The 23310-nt window shown below is 44.8% G+C and overlaps 2 protein-coding genes across 2 annotated transcripts; both read left to right on the top strand.

Moving 5' to 3' along the window:
* Window positions 1-3202: 3202 nt before the first annotated feature.
* Window positions 3203-5785, top strand: LOC117374413 (nucleoside diphosphate kinase A 2-like). Its single transcript, XM_033970514.2, has 5 exons — window positions 3203-3311; window positions 4411-4534; window positions 4622-4723; window positions 5097-5209; window positions 5504-5785. Exons 2-5 carry the CDS (start codon window positions 4418-4420, stop codon window positions 5619-5621), a joined length of 450 nt encoding a protein of 149 aa, XP_033826405.1. The 5' UTR covers window positions 3203-3311; window positions 4411-4417; the 3' UTR covers window positions 5622-5785.
* A 5170-nt stretch (window positions 5786-10955) lies between these two features.
* Window positions 10956-22816, top strand: med15 (mediator complex subunit 15). The gene is made up of 19 exons (XM_033970477.2): window positions 10956-11166; window positions 12774-12861; window positions 13006-13057; window positions 13447-13473; window positions 16225-16335; window positions 16523-16590; window positions 17801-17875; window positions 18418-18843; window positions 19619-19669; window positions 20332-20427; window positions 20560-20678; window positions 20759-20889; window positions 21005-21133; window positions 21221-21284; window positions 21417-21483; window positions 21569-21726; window positions 21861-22027; window positions 22111-22209; window positions 22335-22816. Exons 1-19 carry the CDS (start codon window positions 11099-11101, stop codon window positions 22466-22468), a joined length of 2130 nt encoding a protein of 709 aa, XP_033826368.1. The 5' UTR covers window positions 10956-11098; the 3' UTR covers window positions 22469-22816.
* The last annotated feature ends 494 nt before the right edge of the window (window positions 22817-23310 follow it).

Raw genomic sequence — 23310 nt, 5'->3', positions numbered from 1 at the left:
AATATGACTCTTTTTCATCTGGTTTAGACCTTGTTTATTCCCAGTTTTAATCCTGATTTAGTCCTGGTTCAGTCCTGGTTTAGTACTGGCTCGGTCCTGGTTTAGTCCTGGTATGGTCCCGGTATGGTCCCAGTCTGGTCCTGGTCTGGTCTTGGTCTGGTCGTGTGAGTTTTTTGGACTTGTCCCAAAATGGCGGCACGTGGTGTGGATTATTTTTATTCACTGTTGTGTGAGTGAAGCATCAGGTCTGAGCCAGGACTGTAACCAGATCTTCCCCTGAGACCTCACTCAGCGCCTTTAGACCCTCTCTTCAGATGAGTCCTGAGTCAGATCCTGGTCATGATCCTGGGCCAAGACCTGGCTCCATCAGGACTAAATATAAACACAGTCCTAAAGGAGGCTGGAAACTGTGGCCCCACGAGAGACCCAGACCAGAACCAGACCGGGTCCAGACCACTTCCAGGTGCGATCAGGACCCGTGATGATCTATAGTTTGGATCAATCAGAAAGAAAGTGGCACTTCACAAAAGTTTTTTTCACATTCTTATTTAGAGGCTTGTCAAAGAGCTGAGTACACACTGATGTCTCCACAGCTGCCCTGGAGCAGATTCACATAAGTGAGGCTGCCAATCCACCTGCCCCTCATCTGCACCTCCACCACATCCATACTAGGCAATGTGGGTGAAGTGTCTTGCTTAAGGACACAATGACATAATTTGGTCTGAGAGGGTATCAATCCTGTGAAAATCAGGTGTGAGGACCATTGCTCTACCACTGACCCATTGTTGCATACCCCAGGGTCAGTCTGTACATGTGTGGTTCTGTGGTCCATACCCTGGGGTCAGGGTCAGTCTGTACATGTGTGGTTCTGTGGTCCATACCCTGGGGTCAGGGTCAGTCTGTACATGTGTGGTTCACACCTGTGCTTCTGTGGTTCACCCATGTGGAAAGTGATCTGTGCAGATTGAGTTGCCTGTGTTTGGATCTAAGCTGAAATGTAAACTCTCATTTGGCTCACATCCTCTAGAGAAACTTCAGGGCCAGATTACTGCGCCGGAAGAAAAGCACAAATCTAAACATTTTAAGATCATTTCTGTCTGAACCTGGTCTTTAGGTCTCAGAGACTTGGCCTAGGTACAGTCTGGTCCAAGTCCAGCCCGGTCCAGGTACAATCTGGTCTTGGACTAGAACCATACAAAGTCAGAGAGGTCAAGTACAAGCCGAGGACTCTGTGGGGTTACAGGGTTTAATGCTGTAACTCTGGTCTGAACCAGGTCTGAACTAGGTCTGAATCAGGTCTGAACCAGGTCTGAACCAGGTCTGAACCAGGTCTGAACCAGGTTTGAACCAGGTCTAAACCAGGTCTGAACCAGGTCTGAACCAGGTCTGAACCAGGTCTATGTTTAGCTTGTGTCAAGGGCAGGTTAAGAAAACTGTCTGTACAGCTGAAGGTTAAATTTACATTAAAACGAGAGTGGGGGAGGGCCGTGTGTGTGTGTATGTGTGTGTGGATGCTGAGGATTCTCTGGATTGTGCAAAGGCAGAGTGTGATGCATGTGTGAGGAGGGGGGCGTGTCTGTGTGTGCGTCTGTGTAACGCGTGTGTGTGTGTTTGATTGGGTGGTTATGCGTATGAGTGTGCCTGTTTTTGTAGATGTTAAAGATGTTGTAGATTCTTTGGCCATCTCGGCTGCACCTGCTCCACACGTCTGTGACACCTTGTCCTCCTGACCCCTCCCACCTCTGACCTCTGTGAGACACCTCCTCCTCCATCTGTAACCGCTCACCTCTCTGTGACACCGCCTCCTGACCCCGCTCACCTCTGACCTCTCTGTGACACCTCGTCCTTTTGACCTCTGTGACTGTTGACCTTTCTGTGACACCTCCTCCTGACCCCATCCACCTGTGACATCTGACCTCTGACCCAGTCTCGCCTGTGTCTGTTTACCCCATCACCTTAAACATTAGAAATCCTTCCAGTTCTCCTGAGTGGACCTAGGCTCAGATCTGGAAAAGGGTCCAGTTCTCACCAGGATCCTGCCTCAGATCTGGTCCTGCTCCAGGGTTAACCCAGAGACACTGAAGGATGGGTCAAATGCAGAGGACACTGAGAGACAGTCCAGTTACATAACATTCTGTCATCAGCTGTGGTCTTTGGGGGCGGGGCTTGTGGATCTGAGGAGGCGGGATGTTCTATTTTCTCCTTGTTTGACTTTGCAGCTGATGTCCTCAACATTCATTGTCATGTTCCTGCAGAGGTCACAGCTTCCTCCAGATGAACTGAAAGACACGTCCCCTCCAGTCTCTCTGTCACCTCCAATTTCTCTCTCATTCTGTCTCCTCCAGTCTTTCGCTCTCTGTCTCCTCCAGTTTCTTTAAAACCTTCAAATCAGGCTAGAAATCTAGTCATCATATTAAATCAATAACATCTGCAGCTTTTTACCGTCTAAAAAACATGTCAAAAATCAAAGTTATACTGTCAAAATCAGACTTGGAGAGACTTATCCATGCATTTGTCTCCAGTAGGTTAGACGACTGTAACGTTCTGCTCACTGGCCTCTCCAAACGAGCCTTAACACAGCTGCAGTACATCCAGAACACTGCTGCTCAGGTCCTGACTAGAACCAGGAAGTGGTTCAGGTCTCTGGCTCTTGTGGCTCAGAGAATAGACTTTAAAGCAGCTCTGTTTGTGAACAAGCACCAAAGAACATCTCCCACATGTTAGAGCCACATGAACCATCTCACACTCTGAGGGCTTCAGGGACCGGCCTCCGGTAGTCCTGGTTTAGTCCTGTTGTCCTAGTTCAGTCCTGGTTTAGTTCCGACCTCCTGCTGATGTCCAGACTTAGGATGAAACATGGAGGATCAGCATTTCAGTTTTATGCAGCTAAAACCTGGAACAGTCTTCCTGAAGATGTGAGACAGGCCCTTACTTTTTTTTACGCCTCTCTTTCGCTCTTACGCCACTCTGTCACTTTTATGATGACTATTTGTGATTATTTCTGTTTTGACTTGTTTGTTTGTGATATTAGTGTCTTTCTTTTACCGTAAAACACTTTGGATGACTGTGTACACACATGCTGTACTATACTTGCCAAGTTCTGCCACCGCTGAACCCTGGAGACAGCAGCAGAGGACGTGCCCCCTGCACACACAACACCACCCCTCTGGTCCAAACCTCGCCCCTGACACAGACCCCACCCCTGCCCTGACTCCGCCCCAAGAGCATAAATACAGCCCTGCGACTCAGTGAGTCCTCGGTGATCGCATCACTGCAGCTGCTTCACGTTTGACCTCCGACCCCACCACAAGGTACAGTCCTCAGCACACACACGCTACATGCCAACGACATGCTAACTGCACGCTACAGAGACGCCTCAGAGACCCACTAACCTGACTCAGGCCAGAGCCAGATCTGCTGCAGCTTCTGTTCAGAGCAACAGGATATTTTTGTAGGAGTGAGAATCAAACTTAAATAAATTGAAGGCGTCTGAGTCCTTGTCCAGAGTAACAGGACACACAAACCAAACTGTATTTAAGGCACTTTCACTCCAACAGCCTCTGTGCAGGCTTATACCATGTGAATGAAAGAAGCAGAAATAACAAACTGACTCATCTGCACAAAACAAAAACAACCAACATTTAACAAAGAAGTAATAAACTTACAAAAATCAGTTTGAATAAAAAAAGAACAGAACGAGGGATTAAACAGAAGTGAATATGACCTGATTGCTCAGGCTCAGGCTCAGGCTGGACACTGAGTGAGTTTGAGCTCAGTGCTGTGACTCGCATGATCTGATTCAGTTTGATTCTTTTATTTTTGCAGAGGAGGAGGAGACAGAGGAGAGTTCTGCTCTCGCCTCGTCAGTCTCAGAGTTTGAGTCATATTTAGTGCCGAGTGCAAATGAACAGCTGCCCCCCTTCCCCCTCCTCCTCTGACCCCTTCCCCCTCTCTCATTGGTTCCTTTCCTAAAAATACCCTCACATTCTGCAGTCTCAGAGCACATTTGTCGATGTTTGAATCTGAAAATATTCAAAAGAATTTAAAAAATGAGATGAGTCAAAGAGAAACCTGAGATTTAATCCGGAGACTTTTCTTTTGTGGAGAAAGAGCTGAGCCTGAGCGTGAGCTGAGCCGAGTCAGAGCAGAGTCTGAAGAAACAGCTGAGGATTCCTCAGTCTCCAGTTCCACTCCCTTTCTCCTTCTACCTCTCTCTCACTTTCATTCATTCATTCCCTGGTGTTGGTCTCCTCGTTCTCTCTTCATTTTCTCTGTTTTAGTGAAAGTGAAAGAGGTGTGGCCTAAACAGATGTATTTATTCATCAGACTTGATATTTTGCTGTGAAAAGACTCAGATTCACACAAACACACATATACACGTGTGTGTCTAAACCCCGCTCCTCTCTGCAGACTCAGGATGGAGCGCACCTTCGTTGCTGTGAAACCCGACGGCGTTCAGAGAGGCCTGTGCGGCGATATCATCCACCGCTTTGAGAAGAGAGGATTCAAACTCGTCGCCGCCAAGTTTATGAAGGTAACACTACTACGACTGTAGTACGACTGTAGTAGTACCTGATCTAAACCGGGTCTAAACTAGGACTAAATCCGGTCCCATCCACAGGCTTCTGAGGACTTCATGAAGACTCACTACCTGGACCTGAAGGACATGCCCTTCTACGGAGGCCTGTGCAAGTACATGTCCTCTGGACCTGTGTTTGCCATGGTAACCACCTCCTCATCCTCTTTTTCTCTCTCTCCACCTCTCCTCCTCTGTCTCCTCCTCTGTCTCCTCCTCTGTCTCCTCCTCTTTCTCCTCCTCTGTCTCCTCCTCTTTCTCCTCCTCTTTCTCCTCCTCTGTCTCCTCCTCTGTCTCCTCCTCTTTCTCCTCCTCTGTCTCCTCCTCTGTCTCCTCCTCTTTCTCCTCCTCTGTCTCCTCCTCTTTCTCCTCCTCTTTCTCCTCCTCTGTCTCCTCCTCTTTCTCCTTCTCTGTCTCCTCCTCTGTCTCCTCCTCTTTCTCTCTGTCTTCCTCTCTCTCCTCCTCTCCCCCTCTTCTCCTCTGATTGGCAGATACTTGACTTGATTGGCTGTTTGCACAGGTGTGGGAAGGTGAGAACATCGTGAAGCTCGGCAGGATGATGCTTGGAGAGACCAACCCCGCAGACTCCAAACCTGGCAGTATCCGCGGAGACCTGTGCATCAACATCGGCAGGTATGGAAGGAGGGCATCTGACGTGATCTCAGGCACACTGGGACACAGGGAGGGCATCTGACATGATCTGAAACACAGGGAGGGCATGTGACACGCTCTCAGGCACACACATATGGAGATCTCAAGAGGGGGAAGGCACCAGACGCACACAGAGGGCATCTGACACTATTGGAGGCACAGGAAAGGGCATCTGTCACATGTCTAGGGGAGCATCAGACTCAGGGTAGGGCATCTGACTGTTTTATATGTGGGAGGGCATCAAGCTCACGGCAGGGCATCTGACTCTTTGTGCAGGAACATCATCCACGGTAGCGACACTCTGGAAAACGCCAAACGTGAGGTGGAGCTGTGGTTCAAGCCCGAGGAGTTCGTCACCTACACTTCCTGCTTCCAGCCCTTCCTCTACGAGTAACCAGCCAATCAGGAGCCAGGATCAACCCCTAACCCCGCCCCCACATGTGACCGGCCAATCACCACCCACCACTCACCCTCGGAGCCCCGCCCTCAGCTGTCAATAACCACGTTTGGGTTTTTCATTGGAACATGACACAGAAATAAACTCCATGTTTCCCCCAAGTCTCCTCTGTGTTTGTGTTTCTCACACTCAAAGGAATCATAATTAAATAAAAGTACAGTCTTGTGTCACTGGCTCCACGGAGCTGATCTGGCCTGAGCTTTAAACTTTGAATCCCGGGTGTGGCTCTCACTGAGGAGCTCCATGTGTCTGTACAGCACATTTAAAACGGTAAACTCAAACACACCTCCAAGTCTCACCAGATCTAAACCAGGTTTATTAACCAGACCATTCGGGGTTGAAACGAGGCCTAAACCAGGTCTAAAGTAGAACACAGCTTGTTCTAAACGAGGAATAACCCAAAGGACGATGAAATGTGAGGCACATTTGAGGCAAGAATAAAAGGTTAAATATCATACAGTAACTCAAATGAAGCCCATTATATGCATGGGTTAAAACTCATTTAAAATGCACAGAAAAAAACTCCAAATAAACAAAAATACAGTTTCTAAAAATCAAATGTCTGAAGACATTAAAGCTACAGTATGCAGTTTGGAGGCGGTATGATTCCATGGAAACAGAACATTAAAGCCACACTTTGGAACATTCTCCGTGGAGATAAATACGTTTAATGCCATACTGTGGAATATTTTAGCCAAATGAATAACATTTCCATGGAAACAAGCTGGAGGACGAATAAGAGTCAGGTTTGTGGAGATGCGAGCCCACTCATAGTAAGGACCATATACAGTATATTCTTTATACAGTCTATGGTAAAGACGCATGTTTTTATGTTTTTCAGTGGAAAAAAAAAGAACCGCATGAAGCAATGAAAAACTTGCCTTTATTTTTGTGTGTTTTGAAAAAAAAAAAAAAAAAAAACCTTTCATATGTTTTTTTTACTATTAAAAAAAACAAACAAAAAAAACTTTATAAAACTGTTATAATGACAAACAGAATGCCGGGGGGACACAGACATAGAAACAAGAAAAGCTCAAGATATTTAAAGACAAACCTTTATATGTCAATATGGCTTTTTTGTTTAAGCTTTTGGAAATAGTAGAAAGGTAGGATGATAACAGCTAAAACAGGAAAAGACAAAGATGTACAAAAAAATGTACTTTTGTGAATATAACATTAGCCAAATATAATAATTACATTAATTGCCTTTAAAAAAAAAAAAAAATCCAAATTCTTATCATGTACACCAAAATCATATTCACAAATTTTAGTAAAAAGTTTGGGTCAATATAGTCTTTTATAAATTTCCAAAAAGTCTTTGTAATTGTGCATTTCCAAAAAAGATGACTTATTGTTTCAGGATATTCTTTACAAAAAGTGCAGTTAGGGTCAATTCTTTTGATATATTTTTGCATAAATTGATTAGTCGGGTAAATTCTATGCGTTAGTTTAAAGGAAACGTCTTTCATCTTATTATTTCTCATAAACTTTTGGTTCAAAGTCCATCTTTTTTCCAAATAGTGTCAGGGTTGTAAAAAAGCGGATGGCACAGAAGTAATAATGCTGTAACAGAGCACGTATTTTTGGATTATTCTTACGGTGGGAGTAAACCTAATTTTTCCTACGGTGGTGTTACTTACAGTCAGTGAGCATATATTTTTATCATTGACAGTATTTTTAAATAGTTCACATATTCCTTTGGTCAAAGCATCAAAAACAACAGCATATTCCCGAGTTACAGCAGATTGTATTTTAAATTGAATTCATTGTACCTCAGCAAATGTCCCTGTCTGTCAAAGAGCTGACCCACCAGTAGGATGTTTTTGTTAAACCAGTGAGGATAAAATAATGATTTGTTTTTGTATAATATGTTTTCATTTATTATTCCTTATAAAAGAGAAGAAAGGAGAGAAATTATGTTTGCAAGTGCACATACTAACAGTCTGCTGTGAAATGCTTTTACTAGAAAATAAAGACCACCCAAATTTGAAAAGATGTCGTGAGGAAATATATTCCAAATGGAAGTTGGATTTTTAAAATATGATTTAATCCAATTTAGTTTAAATGTATTATTTAGGGTTGTAAAAACGATTTTTCTAAATAAAATGACATAGCATTTGGTCAATTTATTTAAGCATCTGAGTGTCCATATACAGGAATATGGCAGAATAAGTGAGTCGAAAAATTCCTTCTGCCTTATCAAGGAATGGAGCCATTAATTAAACCGTTTTTTAGTCTCATCAATTAAGGGACTGAAGTTTATCAAACATCTCTCCATTTCATTTTTAGAAATAACAATAAATGGTAAATGGTCACATTTTTCTATAGCGCTTTTCCACCTTCAAGGTACTCAAAGCGCTTTACAACAAGGAACCACTCACCCATTCACACACACATTCATACACCAGTGTACGCAGACACTGAGGGCGAGGTGGGTTAAGTGTCTTGCCCAAGGACACAACGACAGCATTCATCTGTGTGAGTTAGAATCACACCGCCAACCTATGGATCAGTGGATCTGACCACTCAACCAATGATGTTTATGTCAAGAGCGGGATTTGAACCGCCAACCAACAATACCCAAGTATGTTACACTGTCTTTAGCTGGAATTTCACAAATGGATCTCAGAGCACAATTTTTGACTGGGAGCTCACACTTTTTTATTTCATGATTAAGTCCTGAAGCATTAGAGGAAGTTTGTAATAGGTTTAGAGCACAAGAAAAGTGGCTCCTGTCTCTCAAAAATGAGTACTGTCATTGGCTGACTTATCAAAATGTCTTTCCCGAATGCAGAAATACTTTTTAACTGGTTCATAGATATGTGATGGGTGAGGGTTTGGGTGGCCAACAGAAATAGTTATGGTGAAACTGGACAACCCTGTCGTATTCCTCTATTAATATTGAAACAAGGAAAACAAGTACCGTTTTTAATTTAACTGAGCAATTGGCATTTGTGTATAATAATTTTATTGCATTGCAGAAAAAAGGTCCAAAACCAAATTTATGAAGCACCTGAAGATAAAGTTGTGATTAGCAGAATCAAAAGCTTTGAAAAAAAGTATAAGAAGAGAATGAAGCTTTAATCAGGTTTAAGATACAGTGGGGCAAAAAAATAAATAAAAAATGTAGTCAGCCACCAAATTGTGCAAGTTTTTCCACTTAAAAAGATGAGAAAGACCTTTAATTTTCACCATAGGTTCCTTCAACTATGAGAGACAGAATGGGGGAAAGAATCCAGGAAATCATGTTGTCTGATTTTTAAAGAAATTATTAGCAAATTATGGTGGAAAATAAGTATTTGGTCAACAAAAGTTCAAAAGAACAAAAGTTCATCTCAATACTTTGTTATATACCCTTTGTTGTTGAGGTCAAATGTTTTCTGTAAGTCTCCACAAGGTTTTCACACACTGAAGCTGGTTAGATTTTCTATAGGGTTGAGACTGGCTAGGCCACACCAGGACCTTGAAATGCTTCTTACAAAGCCACTCCTTCATTGCCCAGGCAGTGTGTTTGGGATCATTGTCATGCAGAAAGACCCAGCCATGTTTCATCTTCAATGGCCTTGCTGATGGAAGGAGGTTTTCACTCAAAATCTTATGATACATGGTCCCATTCATTCTTTCCTTTATACGGATCAGTCATCCTGGTCCCGTTGCAGATAAACAGCCCCAAAGCATGATGTTTCCACCCCCGTGCTTCACAGTAGGTATGGTGTTCTTTGGATGCAACTCATCATTCTTTCTCCTCCAACATCCTCCCAATCCTCTTCTGAATAATCCAAATACTCTCCAGCAAACTTCAGAAGGGCCTAGACATGTACTGGCTTAAGCAGGGGAAAAGTTGTGGGAAAAGTCATGGAAATGATGCACCCATCATTCGCCGTGACGTCGGGGTTCCCCATTGGCCTCCCATTGATTCCCATTCATTTTAGCAGTGATAAGTATGGCCCATGCCTGAGGTATAGGTGCTTGGATAGGGCTCGATGCCAGGTCTGTTTTTGGGGGACATGAGGGCTTCGCGCATGTCAACATTGTGTCAATGGGTGACTCAATGTTGACGATGACATGTTAGCAAGAACAAAAATGCATATGCATATGCTAGGATACAGGAGTCAGGGCAGGGGCTGACTTCAGCCGCGCTTCACACACAACTTCGGTTGCGGAAGCAATAGGCCCTAAGACCTGTAGGGGCTGGGGCCTAATTTAGCTAATTTTTTGGGGGGTCAGGAGTTACTTGGCCATCGATGTTTAATTGTTGTAGTGTGTTTGATTTGGCACAACGCTTTTCTAACTGAAAGTAAAAGGAAGAGTAACTTTAACCACTTTAGTCAGGATCTTACCTTCACCTCACTTTTTATAAAGATTGTCCAATTTATTTTGTAAAGACGCTAAACTAATTTTCTTTTTCTTCTGAGCGATCTTTTGGATTTATTATGGATAACATCATAATGTCCAGGGTAATTGTATCCTTGTCTATCCTTGTATTTATTTAAATCAGAACAAAATTTTCTTAAGTATGTTGCAATTTCATATTCGAAAAATTCCCGCTTTTTATCATAACAATTTTTTATGTTAGCTTTATTAAAATAGTAAGAGACAGTTTTAGAAATCTTTTGGTGCACAGTCTCCAGTCTAAGTAAAGAATGATTTAGAATCCAGTAGGCTTTCTTGTTTTGGGATTTACTTTAAGGTAAATTAGTGGAAATGTTGATAGCTCTGTCATCAGTGAGCGGAGTGGGGAGAATATCAGTATTAACATCTTCTGTATCTAGACAATCAGACACCAGACAGTCGTCGATTCATGACTGGAACCACTATTGTTACTCCATGTAAAAACAGATTCTGTTTGGACGTTCTCCAAAAGTCTTTTAAGACTAAAACGCTGCAGAATGCAAGTAATTGATTATCAATGCTACTGGTCTGTGGTGGCCATCTATCTAATTGATTATTCAGTACCATATTAAAATCTCCTCCTATTACTATTATTATTGCATTAGAGTACTGGTTAAATACACCAATTAAATAATCGTGGATAAGAGTACAGAATTTTCACGTTTTGAATTGTGACCATAAATATTAAATATTAATAATAAAAGTCTTATTTTGATAGTCCAACACCATGACTATAAAATGTCCCTGGATGTCACACTTGTGTGAAAGGACATCACCTTCAGATCTGTGTTTTACCGTGAGAATGCCTCACTAAATAAATAATTACATAATAATAAAATAATAATTCTTTACCGGAAGTGGTAACATCCCTCGCCGGAAGTGGCAGCGGAAGTGGTGCTAAAGTAGTTAGCTTCAAAACGAAAGAGTCGCGGCAGAATCACAAACAAACCGAAAATACTAAAAGCCGGCACCTTTCGCTTCTGTTTGGTCCCGTTTTTCGCGGAACATCCTGAGAGCCCGTGATGGAGGTCCCGGGGGCGGACAGCGACTGGAGGAGCCCGCAGTTCAGGCAGAAAGTTGTGGCGCAGATGTGAGAAGTGCTTTTTATTCAGCGTTAGCCCAGGGCTAAGCTAAAGAGGCTAACGATGCTGTACAAGAAAACTGTGGATTTACTTCATTTATTTTGATTTTCTGCACTGACCTCATTATAAATATCTTTCACTTTATGTCGGCTCATGTGACTTTTGCCGTCTGAAACGCGACGTTTAGTTCAATAATCACATGTTTAATTCATTACGTCAGATCAGTGTTTCCTTCAACTAAATGCTGAGACTCTGGAGCTAAGCGAGTCATAGTTGAGCCGTTTTATTTAATACAACATATGAAGAATAATGTGACAAAAATAAATGTAGATAAAATATAATTACTTCTATATGGTTAAGACAGGGGTGTCCAAACTTTTCCCATTAAGGACCACATTTAAAAAAGACAAAGCTGAGGGCCATAGACTGGTTGCCAATACAGTAAATACTTCAAATCTGTGTGTTTATTACAAGTCAGACTGAACCACTAGACCTTTGTTCATACTTGGATCTTCAAAACGACAGATTAAATATTTGATATGGGCATTAAGTAGATTTTCAGAAATGTACAGTAAAAAGTACTGTTTAAGGTAATATGGGCCAAGAAAAATGGGTCTTATGGCCACATTTGGCCCCCGGGGGACATTTTGGACATCCCTGGTTTAAGACAATAATACAGACATAAAGACCAGACTATTTTAGTCTCTGGAGGGCCGCCTAGTCTCCTCTGTTATTGGGAAACACTGTTTAAGATGTGTCTGTGGAGTTTTCTGTCTAATGTGAAAACAGCACAGATGCGTGTCATCATGTGGGGTATTGCTATGGGCGCTATCTGTAGGACCGTTCAGAAATGACAGAGCAGAATTCCAGATTGGAAATTCCAGGCCTGAAATCATCCAAATGATTCTAGCGAAGGGTTGGGTTTAGGAATGTGGTTTAAGAACACAGTGGAGGACTTCCTGTATTACCACATGACATCACAAGGTGTAACAGAGTGCTTTGAGTTTGAGAGAAGAACTCAGCCTAAATCTGTAGGGTTTGTGTAATAAACATGTATGAATGAAACAGAACAACTCCAGATATGTTTGTGATGAGGAAACAAGTGTTAATCAGAGATTAGAAAATAGTGTAATATGGGCCCTTTAAGGCATGATAGACCCGCTTTGAGCCACTGTTGCCATGTTAATGTGAGCAGGAGGACTGGAGGGGAGGGGACTAAACAGGAAATATATATAGACCCTAAACCATATTGCTGTTTTTCAGATGACATCACACATTCTACAGTCCAATCACATTTAACACAAATGATGCCACACACTCTACAGGCCAATCATTTAACACAGATGGAGCAGATAAAGTAACTCTTGTTCAAACTCGGATGTGTTGTTGTAGTAACAGTGAATTCTTGGCTCTAGTCTCTAATAGAAATTATCAGATTCAACATTTGTGGATTTAGCTTTTGGAGATTTCATTTTAAAGTCCAATGTAATCAATAGAACTGTGTGTGACCCCTGACCCCATCTGTAGTATGACATCATTGCTTTCTAGAACCTAAAAACCACCACTAGACCCCAGGGCTAATGCTAATGCTATCTTTCCCCTGTCTCTGTTCCAGTGAAGATGCCATGAGGAAAGCCGGGACTGCCCACTCCAAATCCAGCACCGACATGGAGAGCCACGTGTACATGAAGGCCAAGTCCAGGGTCAGTATTAGACTGGGACAGGACCGGACCTGAACTGGATCTTAACTAAGACTGAACCAGGGACTGAACCAGGGACTGAACCAGGGACTGAACCAGGGACTGAACCGGGACTGAACCAACCCCTTGTGCGTTGTTTGTTCACAGGAGGAGTACCTTTCCCTTGTGGCTCGCCTCATAATTCACTTCAGAGACTTCCGTGAGTTCTCTCTCCCCCTCTCACTCTTTAGTCTCTCCTTCTATCTCCTCCTTCTCTCTCCCCTCCTTCTCTCTCCCCTCCTTCTCTCTCCCCTCCTTCTCCTCCCTCATTCTCCTCTCTCTCCTCCCCTCCCTCCCTTTCTCCCTCTCTCCTCCCTCCCTCACTCCTTCCCCCTCGGTCACACATCCTTTCCTCCTCTTCTCTTTTCCCCTTCCTCCCTCTTCTCTCTCCTTCCCTCCCTTTCTCCTCTCTCCCTCTATCCTCACCCCCCCTTTAGTCTTTCATCCTCTCTTTCCCCTCCCCCTCTCCTCTTTCCTCCCCTCCCTCTCTTCTCTGAGTCTCTCCCTTCTCAGCATTAGTTGTTAACCTGAGCGTGTTTGTGTTCACAGACAAGAAGAACATGGGCGGGGGTCCAGGTGAGTGCACTATCCTCTGTCTCCTCTTGGGGGCGCTCTCTCTCAGGCTCATTATAAAGTGTTAGTATTTCACTCAAACACAGAACAGAAATACTTTGAAGGCCCATGACATTTTTGGAGAAGAATATAATGTTACTTCCTGGTTGGACACAGCAGCAGATATGACATACGTAGAGGTGATTCCGTAACTGTTACTTAGCAATCATAATGCAAACAAGGGTCAAAGGTCATCTACTGAGAATGTGGGTTAATCACATCTTTATTTTGTGGAAAAAAATATCTTGCGTCATGGAAACTGAATCCCTTGTCCTGCGCAGTGGAGCTTATGCAGATGACATCACAGTCTTTGGAACTTTATTCATTGATAGTTTGTGGTGACATCATGCTGGAGGTGTTCTACATGTATGTCTATGATGAAATGTTCAGCAGTTACCATGGAGATGCAATGTACACATTAGTAAACATTGTCTAAGAAGTTAATGATTGGCTGAAAACTCAAGAAAAAAATCCCAAAGTGATTTAAAGAGCACATTTTGAGGAGCCTGTGATCAATCCGAGTGTTCATGGTCCTATTTTTTTAATTTTACACAAAAGAGTGAGAGTGACTAACTGAAAAACTGTTGGCTATTGCTAGCTAGCTTGTGACTATAATGTTATTTGAGAGGCACAAAACAGCACAAATCAGCTCACCTGTTATAGTTCAGTCAGTTCTTTCTGGTCAGATTGTGTGGTAATTTTTCAGATAAAATTATGTCACTGCAGAACCTTTGTACATTTTAGATCTCTGCTCTAAGACTTTTACTTTTAAACTTGAAAAACTGCAGCTCCAAATGAAGCTCATTGAAGCTCACAGTTATTGCGACTAATCCTACCCTTAACTTAGCAACTCTGTCACTCAAACCTGTTTCTAATGCTGGCGGGCGTGACCTTTGGAAAAGAAGTGCCTGATTTGTCTGATATTAATTTTCATATTTTTATTTGGGGACAAAATAGTGAAATAAAAACCCTAGGATCATGTAGTGTTGGTTAATAGGAATATTTTAAGATCAGAATGATGTGCCATGCTTTTTACATACAGTTGAAGCCAGAAGTTTACATACACTACTGTAAATTTTGGACTATAAACCACTACTTTTTTCCCACACTTTGAAACCTGCGGCCCATACAACGGTGCAGCTAATTTATAGGTTTTTACTTGCTAACGGCCACTGGGGGACACACTCTAGCAGTAAACGCAAAAGTGAGACAGGGGATTATGCACTGTAGAATACACTAGTTTTGATTTTGAACTGTCATTTTGTGCATCATGCACAAACCCTCATAATGGAAAACACACAAAGAAATGCAAATGATGCAGCTTTTAAGATAAAGGCAAGGGATCTGGCCTCAAAGAAGAAAATAGAGCCACTGCACGTAAGCTTGGCATCAGAGAATCAATGGTGCGACTTTGGAGGCAGCAGCGGGAAGAACTTAGTCAATGTAAAAAGATGACAAAAGCTTTCAGAGGAAATAAAAGCAGATGGTCTGTGTTGGTGCTGTTTTATTTTCTAAACATGCACGTATGTACTGCTGATTTTCAGGCAGTTTGGAAAAAAAAGTATTGCACATGCCTTTTCAGGTCCCATACATTTTCAGTAGGATTGAGATCAGGACTTTGTGATGGCCACTCCAAAACATGACTTTGTTATTCTTAAGCCACTTTGTAACCAGTTTGGCTGCATGCCTCGGGTCATTGTCCATTGAGAAGACTCATTTGTGCCCAAGCTTTAACTCCCTGACTGACGTCTTGAGATGTTGGAGTAATGGCTTCTTCCTGCAGAGTGTCCTTTCAGCTCATGTTGGCACAGTTCTTATTTCACTGTGGATAATGACACACTCTCACCAGCTTCAGCAACATCTTCACAAGGTCTTTTGCTTTTGTTCTTGGGTTGATCTGCACATTTCAGGCCAAAGCTCATCTCTAGGACACAGAATCCATCTCTTTCCTGAGCTGTGTGATGCTGGACAGTCCCATGGTGTTTATACTTGTGTATAATTGTTTGAACAGATGAACGTGGCACCTTCAGGCATCTGGAAATTGCACCAGGGATGAACCAGACTTGTACAAGTCCACAGTTCTCTTCCTGATATTTTGGCTGATTTCTTTTGACTTTCCCATGATGTTACACAAAGAAACAGTGTGTTTCAGGTGTGCTTCAAATAAATCCGATAGTGTCTCTCTAATGAACTGTTGTCAATAAACCTGTCAGAAGCTTCCAAAGGCATGACATCATCATCTGGGTTTTCCCAAATTGTTAATAGTAATAAAGTAATCTTACTGTATGTAAACTTCTGACTTTGAAGATACTAATGAAAAATTGTCTAAAAAAATCCTTCTCTCATTATTTTGGCATTTAGTAAATAAAATATATTTTTGTGATACTAATTGACCTAAAACGGGAACAGTTTAGTCTGATTTCATGTCAGATAGTGGAAAAAAAGCATATGTGTCTTTTTATATAATGTATGTAAACTTCTGTTTTCAACTGTAGAAAGTGAATTGGAACCAGAGTTGATGGAGTCAAATTGTGGGCATGATCACTTCCTCTTAGGATCGTGCTGCTTAGCACATTAGCTATGTCCATTTATATATACAGTCTATAGTTCAAACTCAGCTGTGAGTCAGACCAATGCAACCATCGGTGTTAAAACGCTTAAAGCTCGTTTCTGTGGGATATAAACCTCTAACCTGTTACTGTGGTATATTTGCAGATCCTATGAATGCACTGAATAACCTGGCTGGGACGTCTCTTGGCCCTCGGGGGGGTCCAGGGGCAGCTGGGATCGGTCCCCTGCAGATGGGACAGGGCCATGCTCCCAACAGTGAGTCCCACACACTAAAAACATCACTGCAAACATGTGAACGTCTCCTCTGTAACCCTGTTCTAATGTGAGGAAATGTCCCACAGCACAGCTCCTGTGTTTTTTAAGCTCACAGTGTCTTTGTGTGTATGTCCAGTGGAGCTCCTTTTTGTTTTTAAAGCTCAGTGTGTTTTTTGTGTTTGTCCAGTGGGGGGCGCTATGGTGCAGCAGCCGCAGTTCCAACAATTTCAACAGAACGCAAACCTGCAGTTCCAGGTCAGAGGTCACACTCCCCCTTCATGTCGCACTCCCCCTTCATGTCGCACTCTCCCTCCATGTCGCACTCCCCCTTCATGTCGCACTCCCCCTTCATGTCGCACTCCCCCTTCATGTCGCACTCCCCCTTCATGTCGCACTCCCCCTTCATGTCGCACTCCCCCTCCATGTCTCTCCTCTCTCACCATGTCACGCTTTCTCTCCGTGACACTCTCTCTCTCCCCATGTAATTTTCTCTCTCCCCAATGTCACTCTCTCTCCCACATGTCTCTGTCCATGTCAAACACTCTCTGACCATGTCACTCTCTCTCTCTGTCAGTTTCTGTCCCCCCTCAGTCTCTTCCCTGTCACTCACCCCCATGTCACTCTCACCCCCGTCACTCTCTCTCCATGTAACCCCCCCCCTCTGCTATGTCACTCACCCCATGTCACTCTCTCTTCCCCCGTCAGTCTCTCTCACATTGTCACTTTCTCTCCTGTGTCTCGATTATGTTCTGGGCTGATACTGGTATCAATATTTGCTGCCGATCTTGGTGTTTTTAGAGAATCTGCATGTATTGACGTGTATGTCAATGCACGTATGATACTCATCTGTGTTCATTTCAGCCTCCCTCCACTTTAACACAGAGCATGAGCTGGTCTGAGCCTGTTTCAGAACCAGATCTACTGTTTTCCAGTCACAAAACAACCAGCTATAAATAATGTGTCTCTATGGTAACAAAGACATGGCTCATTTGGTGGAACCAGAACAGTCTCGGAACCAGAACCAGGTTAGAACTGGCTCCAAACCCCTCTGTGTAAACATGGTTTATGCAGGCCATGATAATTACTCAATATTTATCTTATCTAACAGTTCTTTGCAATAGTGTGGAGGTTTTTATTATTTTAGTTGGAATACATCGAGAAGAAGTCTGTGTAATCCCTCAATCATCCAGGTCTGATCCATAGTAAAGCCAAAAGTAAAATCTGTTAACTGGACAAAAAAAGTTGTCAACTGGACAAAAAAGTTGTAGGACTTTTTGTTTTTTTATTTCTACAACTTTTTTGTCCAGTGGACAGATTTTAATTTTGGCTTTTACTATAGTTGTAATACAAGATTTGAGCAGCAGAGGGCCACTGGGATTATTCTGGTTTCACAGTTTATCTTAACCTGTTAAAGACCTTTAAAGTAGAGGAGGAGAGACTAATGACTCTGCCACTGTGTTTTTAGCAACAGCTCAGAGCCCAACAACTCCAACAGCACCACCCCCAACTGCAGCACCAGCAGAACCAGGCCCAAAACCAGGTACTGAACCAGGACTAGACCCAAAACCAGGTACTGAGTGGGGCTAAACATTAACTGAACCGGGACTAAACTAGGGCTAGACTGGGTATAAAATCAGGTACTAAACCAGGACTAAGATTGTTTTCAAACATTCACTCATGTTCCTGCGCTCTATGGAGCGCCCCCCAGTGACTCTAGATTTAGATGTGTTTACTTTGCTTTTGGGTCGGTCTTGCATGGTGTTTGTGAACATCATTCACCCCAAACACCATGAGCCACGTGAGAGCCCTGCTGATCAAAGGACCCACCTCCATGAGATAGGAGCCACTGAGACTTCCTGTTTGAAGCGCTGTCAGACCAGTTGTTTACTGCAGCTGAGACTGTTGTGTTCACACTGACCCACGCAGCGCTCTGAGAGAACGCTTATTCACGTTGACCTGAGGCAGTGAAAACAACCTGAAGTAGGACTAGACCAGGCGCTAGACCAGGCACTAAACTGGGACTAGACCAGGTACTGAACCGACCAGGACTGAACCAGGTCTAATCTCAGTTGCTCTCTTCAGATGCAGAATCGTGTACAGCAGCAGCAGCAGCAGCAGCAGCAGATGGTTCAGTTGCATCTCCAGGCTCAGTCTCTTCACATGGTCCAGCACAACCAACCCCCTCACAACCAACCCCAACACGCCCAACCCCCCCACAGCCAACCCCAGGGTGCTTTAGGAGCACCGCATGGCCCACAGCAGGGTGCTCTGGGCCCCCCCCTGTCCCAGCCACAGAGTACCCTGGGAGCTCCTCACAGCCAACAGCAGGGGGCGCTAGGAGCACCTCTCTCCCAGCAGCAGCAGGGGGCACTAGGAGCACCTCACGGCCCCCCACAGAGCCTCGGCCCTCAGGGGATGGGCCAGAGTCTGAACCCAAACCAACAGCATGTCAACATGGGACTGACGCCACAACAGCAGCAGCAACAACAGCTCAAGATGGCTTTTCAGGTGAGAGTACCTCACAGAGAGTACCTCACACCTCACAGTGTAGCAAACACACACAGGGAGTACCTCACAGAGTAGCACACGCACACAGGGAGTACCTCAGAGTAGCACACACAGGGAGTACCTCGCAGAGTAGCACACACAGGGAGTACCTCACAGAGTAGCCCACACACACACACACACAGGGAGTACCTCACAAAGTAGCACACACACAGGGAATAGCACACACAGGGAGTACCTCACAGAGTAGCACACACACACGCACACAGGGAGTACCTCGCAGAGTAGCACACACAGGGAGTACCTCACAGAGTAGCCCACACACACACACACACAGGGAGTACCTCACAAAGTAGCACACACACAGGGAGTAGCACACACAGGGAGTACCTCACAGAGTAGCACACACACACACACACACACACACAGGTAGTACCTCACAAAGTAGCACACACACAGGGAGTACCTCACAGAGTAGCACACACAGGGAGTACCTCACAGAGTAGCACACACAGGGAGTACCTCACAGAGTAGCACACACAGGGAGTACCTCACAGAGTAGCACACACAGGGAGTACCTCACAGAGTAGCACACACAGGGAGTACCTCACAGAGTATCACACAGAGGCAATACCTCACAGTAGCACACAGAGGCAATACCTCACAGGGAGTATCTGAGTACCACACGCACACACACGGGGAGTACCACAGAGTACCCTACAGGTGTCCTTTGGGGCTCTGTTCGATAAGTCCTGTTCTAAGTTCTTGTTTGTTTCAGAACCGGGCAAGTCTTCAGCAGCAGCACCAGGCTCAGCTCAGCGTCGCTCAGGTGAGGCCGTGTGGGGGCAGCACCGAGTCACTGTTGCCCTTTGACCTTTTGTGTCATTTCCTCATCAGTCCTTATGAAAATTTGAAAGAACTTTGTTTATCTGGGACTTTCTGCTTTAAGGTTCCTCCATATCCTGTAGACATGGCTAACCTGCTAGCCACCACATTCCTAATAGTTCCACTTCACTTTCTATGTTAAAACATTAAAACTGCTGCTGTCAGGCTCATCATTTTCAGATGTTGGTTTTAACCTTCTCTACCTGATCCTGGGGTTTTTATTTCACTATTTTGTTCAGAAATCAGGATATGAATAATGATAGCCAAATCAGGCGCCTTCATTCCCCTTGCTCCTGATTGGCTCTCTGGTTGCTGTGATTCTCACAATAGGAATTCTAAATATGGAACTGGGCTCCAGATTAGCCGCTATAACTGCTTGGCTCGATGAACTTCATGTGGAGCTGAGCTCTGTGGGTGACATCACACGCAGGACTCTTCTACAGTCTGTGGTCTGGAGTGAAGTTCCGTTTTCTTTCTCTCATATTTCATGTAATTTACTTTGGATTCTGTCTTTAGTCTTCACTCTGAGGTCAAATGTATTTTACATTTTTGGAATTTTGGCCAATAGGACATTTGACTGAGAGCATGTGTGACCCTGTGTTGTAGGGCGCTCGTGCTGGGATGCCTCTTCAGTCTCGGATGCCGCGCCCCACTCTCCCTCCTCAGGGTGGTACTGTGGGACAGCAGCCCATGGCCCAGCAGGTCAGACTCATAACTCATCATAAACCATCTCTCTCCCTCCATACTTCCCTCTCTGTATCTGCTTTTTTTAACAGACTGAACTGTCTCCTTTTATAGCGTTTGTCTGTGACTCCTCCTCTTTTTGTATGGCAGGTCTCGCAGCACGCTGTGATGTCGTCACCTTCCCCCCTCCAGGCCCAGACCCCCCAACCCATGCCCCCCCCTCCACAACCCTCACCGCAGCCCCCCTCCTCCCAGCCCAACTCCGTCAGGTGAGTCGGAAGGGCATCTGACACACAGGGAGGGAGGGCATCTGACACACGGGGAGCGCATCTGACTGTTTGTGTTTCAGCTCTGGCCCCGCCCCCTCGCCCTCTGGCGTGTTCCAGCCGAGCCCCTCCCCTCAGCCAGCGCAGAGCCCGTCCACTGCGCGCACGCCGCAGAGCTACAACGTTTCTTCACCCGGAACGCTGAACACACCAGGTACAGCACACACGCCGCACATGCCACACACACGCCACACACACTCACTTAGATCGAGGTTAGTCCTTGGTCAGTCCCGGTCCCGTCCAATTCAGTCCTGGTTCTTGTCTCCCAGGTAACCCCAGCTCGGTCATGAGTCCGGGTCAGTCTCTGGAGGATCAGCAGTACATGGAGAAACTCAAACAGCTCTCCAAGTATGTGGAGCCTCTGAGCCGTATGATCAACAAGATCGACAAGAATGAAGGTACTACCACTACTACTACTACAACCACTATAACTGGTCCTACAAGTACTGCTGTAGTACTCTGTTGAAGATTCTATTTTGTTTCAGATCGTAAAAAGGACCTCAGTAAAATGAAGAGTCTATTGAACATCCTCACAGACCCCAACACCAGGTCGGTACCACCAGTACTACTACTGCCATAGCACTACGGTACTGCTGCAGTATTTCTGTAGTACTGCGGATATTACAGTATCAAAGTACTTGAGTATTGTAGTATCAGAGTACTTGAGTTCTTGTTTTGTAGGTGTCCTCTGAAGACGCTGCAGAAGTGTGAAATCGCTCTGGAGAAACTCAAGAATGACATGGCTGTGGTACAGTTACTACTACTACTACTATTACTACTACTACTCCCTCCCCTTCCGTATGTTCTAACCTGTTGGCTGTTCTCTCCTACAGCCCACCCCCCCTCCCCCGGCGGTGGCAGTGAAACAGCAGTACTTGTGTCAGCCACTGTTGGACGTTGTCATGGCGAATCTCAGATCTCCGGTGTTTAACCACAGTCTTTACCGCACCTTTGCCCCGCCCATGACCGCTATTCACGGCCCACCCATTCTGTGAGTACATGCCTGGTTCAGTCCAGGTGTAATTATAGTCTGGTTATGGACCTGATCTCTCTTCAAGGGCCTTCTTTTCTCTGGTTCGGTCCTGGTCTGGTTATAGTCCGGTTATAGTCTTGGTCTCTCCTCAGGGGCCCTCTTGTCTCTGGGAGGAAGAGGAAGCTGGAGGAGGAGGAGAGGAGCTCTGTTCCAAACCTTCTTCAGGGGGAAGTGTCTCGTCTCGATGTCAAGTTCAGTGTAAATCTGGACTCATCCCTCCCCTCCAACAACGGCACGCTGCATCTGCTTTGTCGGCTGGGTAAGACTCTGCACCTGCCACGCTAACGCCACACTAATGCCACACTAATGCCACACTAACCACACTGTGTGTGTGTGTTCCAGATGATAAGTCTCTGCCCAGTGTTCCTCCTCTGCAGCTCAGTGTTCCAGCAGATTATCCAGAACAGAGCCCCCTGTGGACCCAGGACCAGGAACTCTATGGTAACTACTTCTAGTAGTATTCCTACAGCTAGAACTACTACAGCTAGTATTACTACAATTACTACTAGCAATACTTTTTTCTTCCCCCTCTCCCTCCCCTCGTCCCTCCCTCCATCCTTGTCTAGAGTCAAACAGTTTCCTTCGGAGCGTTCACAGAAACATGGCGTCTAAGCTCCTGCAGCTGCCAGACAGACACTCAGTGACGGAACTACTGCAGACGTGGGCCCAGAGCGTCAGACAGGCCTGTCTGTCTGCATGAGAGATAGACAGACACTTTGTGAGAGTGTGTGTGAGAGTGTGAGCGTGTGTGAGGCCTGTCTGTCTGCATGAGAGAGAGCCACACATTCAGAGTCACATCTGCTCCATGAGAGCCACAGCTACCCTGAGACAGACTGAGGGATCACGCCTGCCGCCTGCTCCAGAGTCACCTGTACTCGTAACTTGGAACTCAACCTTTAACCCCACCTGTGACCTCTGACGTATTTGGGAAACTTTCTGTCTGACTTTTGTATACCCGAGTTTCGTTGACTCCTGGAGTCATCTTATTTTGAAGTACAAGTCCCTCACACTTTGTCCCATGTCAATAAAAAGATTTTATCTAAAATTGTCACATTTGGATTCAATCACAGCCTTTGAGTATTTACTTTACCTACAAATACAATTACTCAGATGAGTATTTTACTCAAGTACTTTTGGGAGACCGCGTGTTCATGGGAGTTTGCATAGTCTACATGTGCTTTGTGGATCTGAAGAAGGCATTCGACCGTGCCCGCTCTGGGAGTATGAGGTCTGGGGCCCTTAAGGGCTGATCGGTCCCCGTATAACCCGGGCAGGAGCTTTGTTGTCTGCAGTAAGTCAGACATGTTCAGAGCACCATGGACTCTGCCCTATGGCACTGGTTCAGTTCATTGTTTTTATGGACAGAAGTTCTAGGCGCAGTCAGGGGCCAGAGGGGGTCTGGTTTGGGGGTCCAATTCAGGGACCACAGGCTCTCATCTCTGGTGTTTGCATCAGTGTTTGCAGTGAGGAGGTTGCTGTATTAAACTGATGTGAAGAAGCAGCTGATTCCAAAGGCACAGCTCACCTATGTTCTGACTTGGT

This window comes from Periophthalmus magnuspinnatus, chromosome 8, assembly GCF_009829125.3.
Source record: "Periophthalmus magnuspinnatus isolate fPerMag1 chromosome 8, fPerMag1.2.pri, whole genome shotgun sequence".
Taxonomy (NCBI): Eukaryota; Metazoa; Chordata; class Actinopteri; order Gobiiformes; family Gobiidae; genus Periophthalmus; species Periophthalmus magnuspinnatus.
Note: the sequence above shows the minus strand (reverse complement) of the source record. Positions and strands in the feature narration are given on the sequence as shown.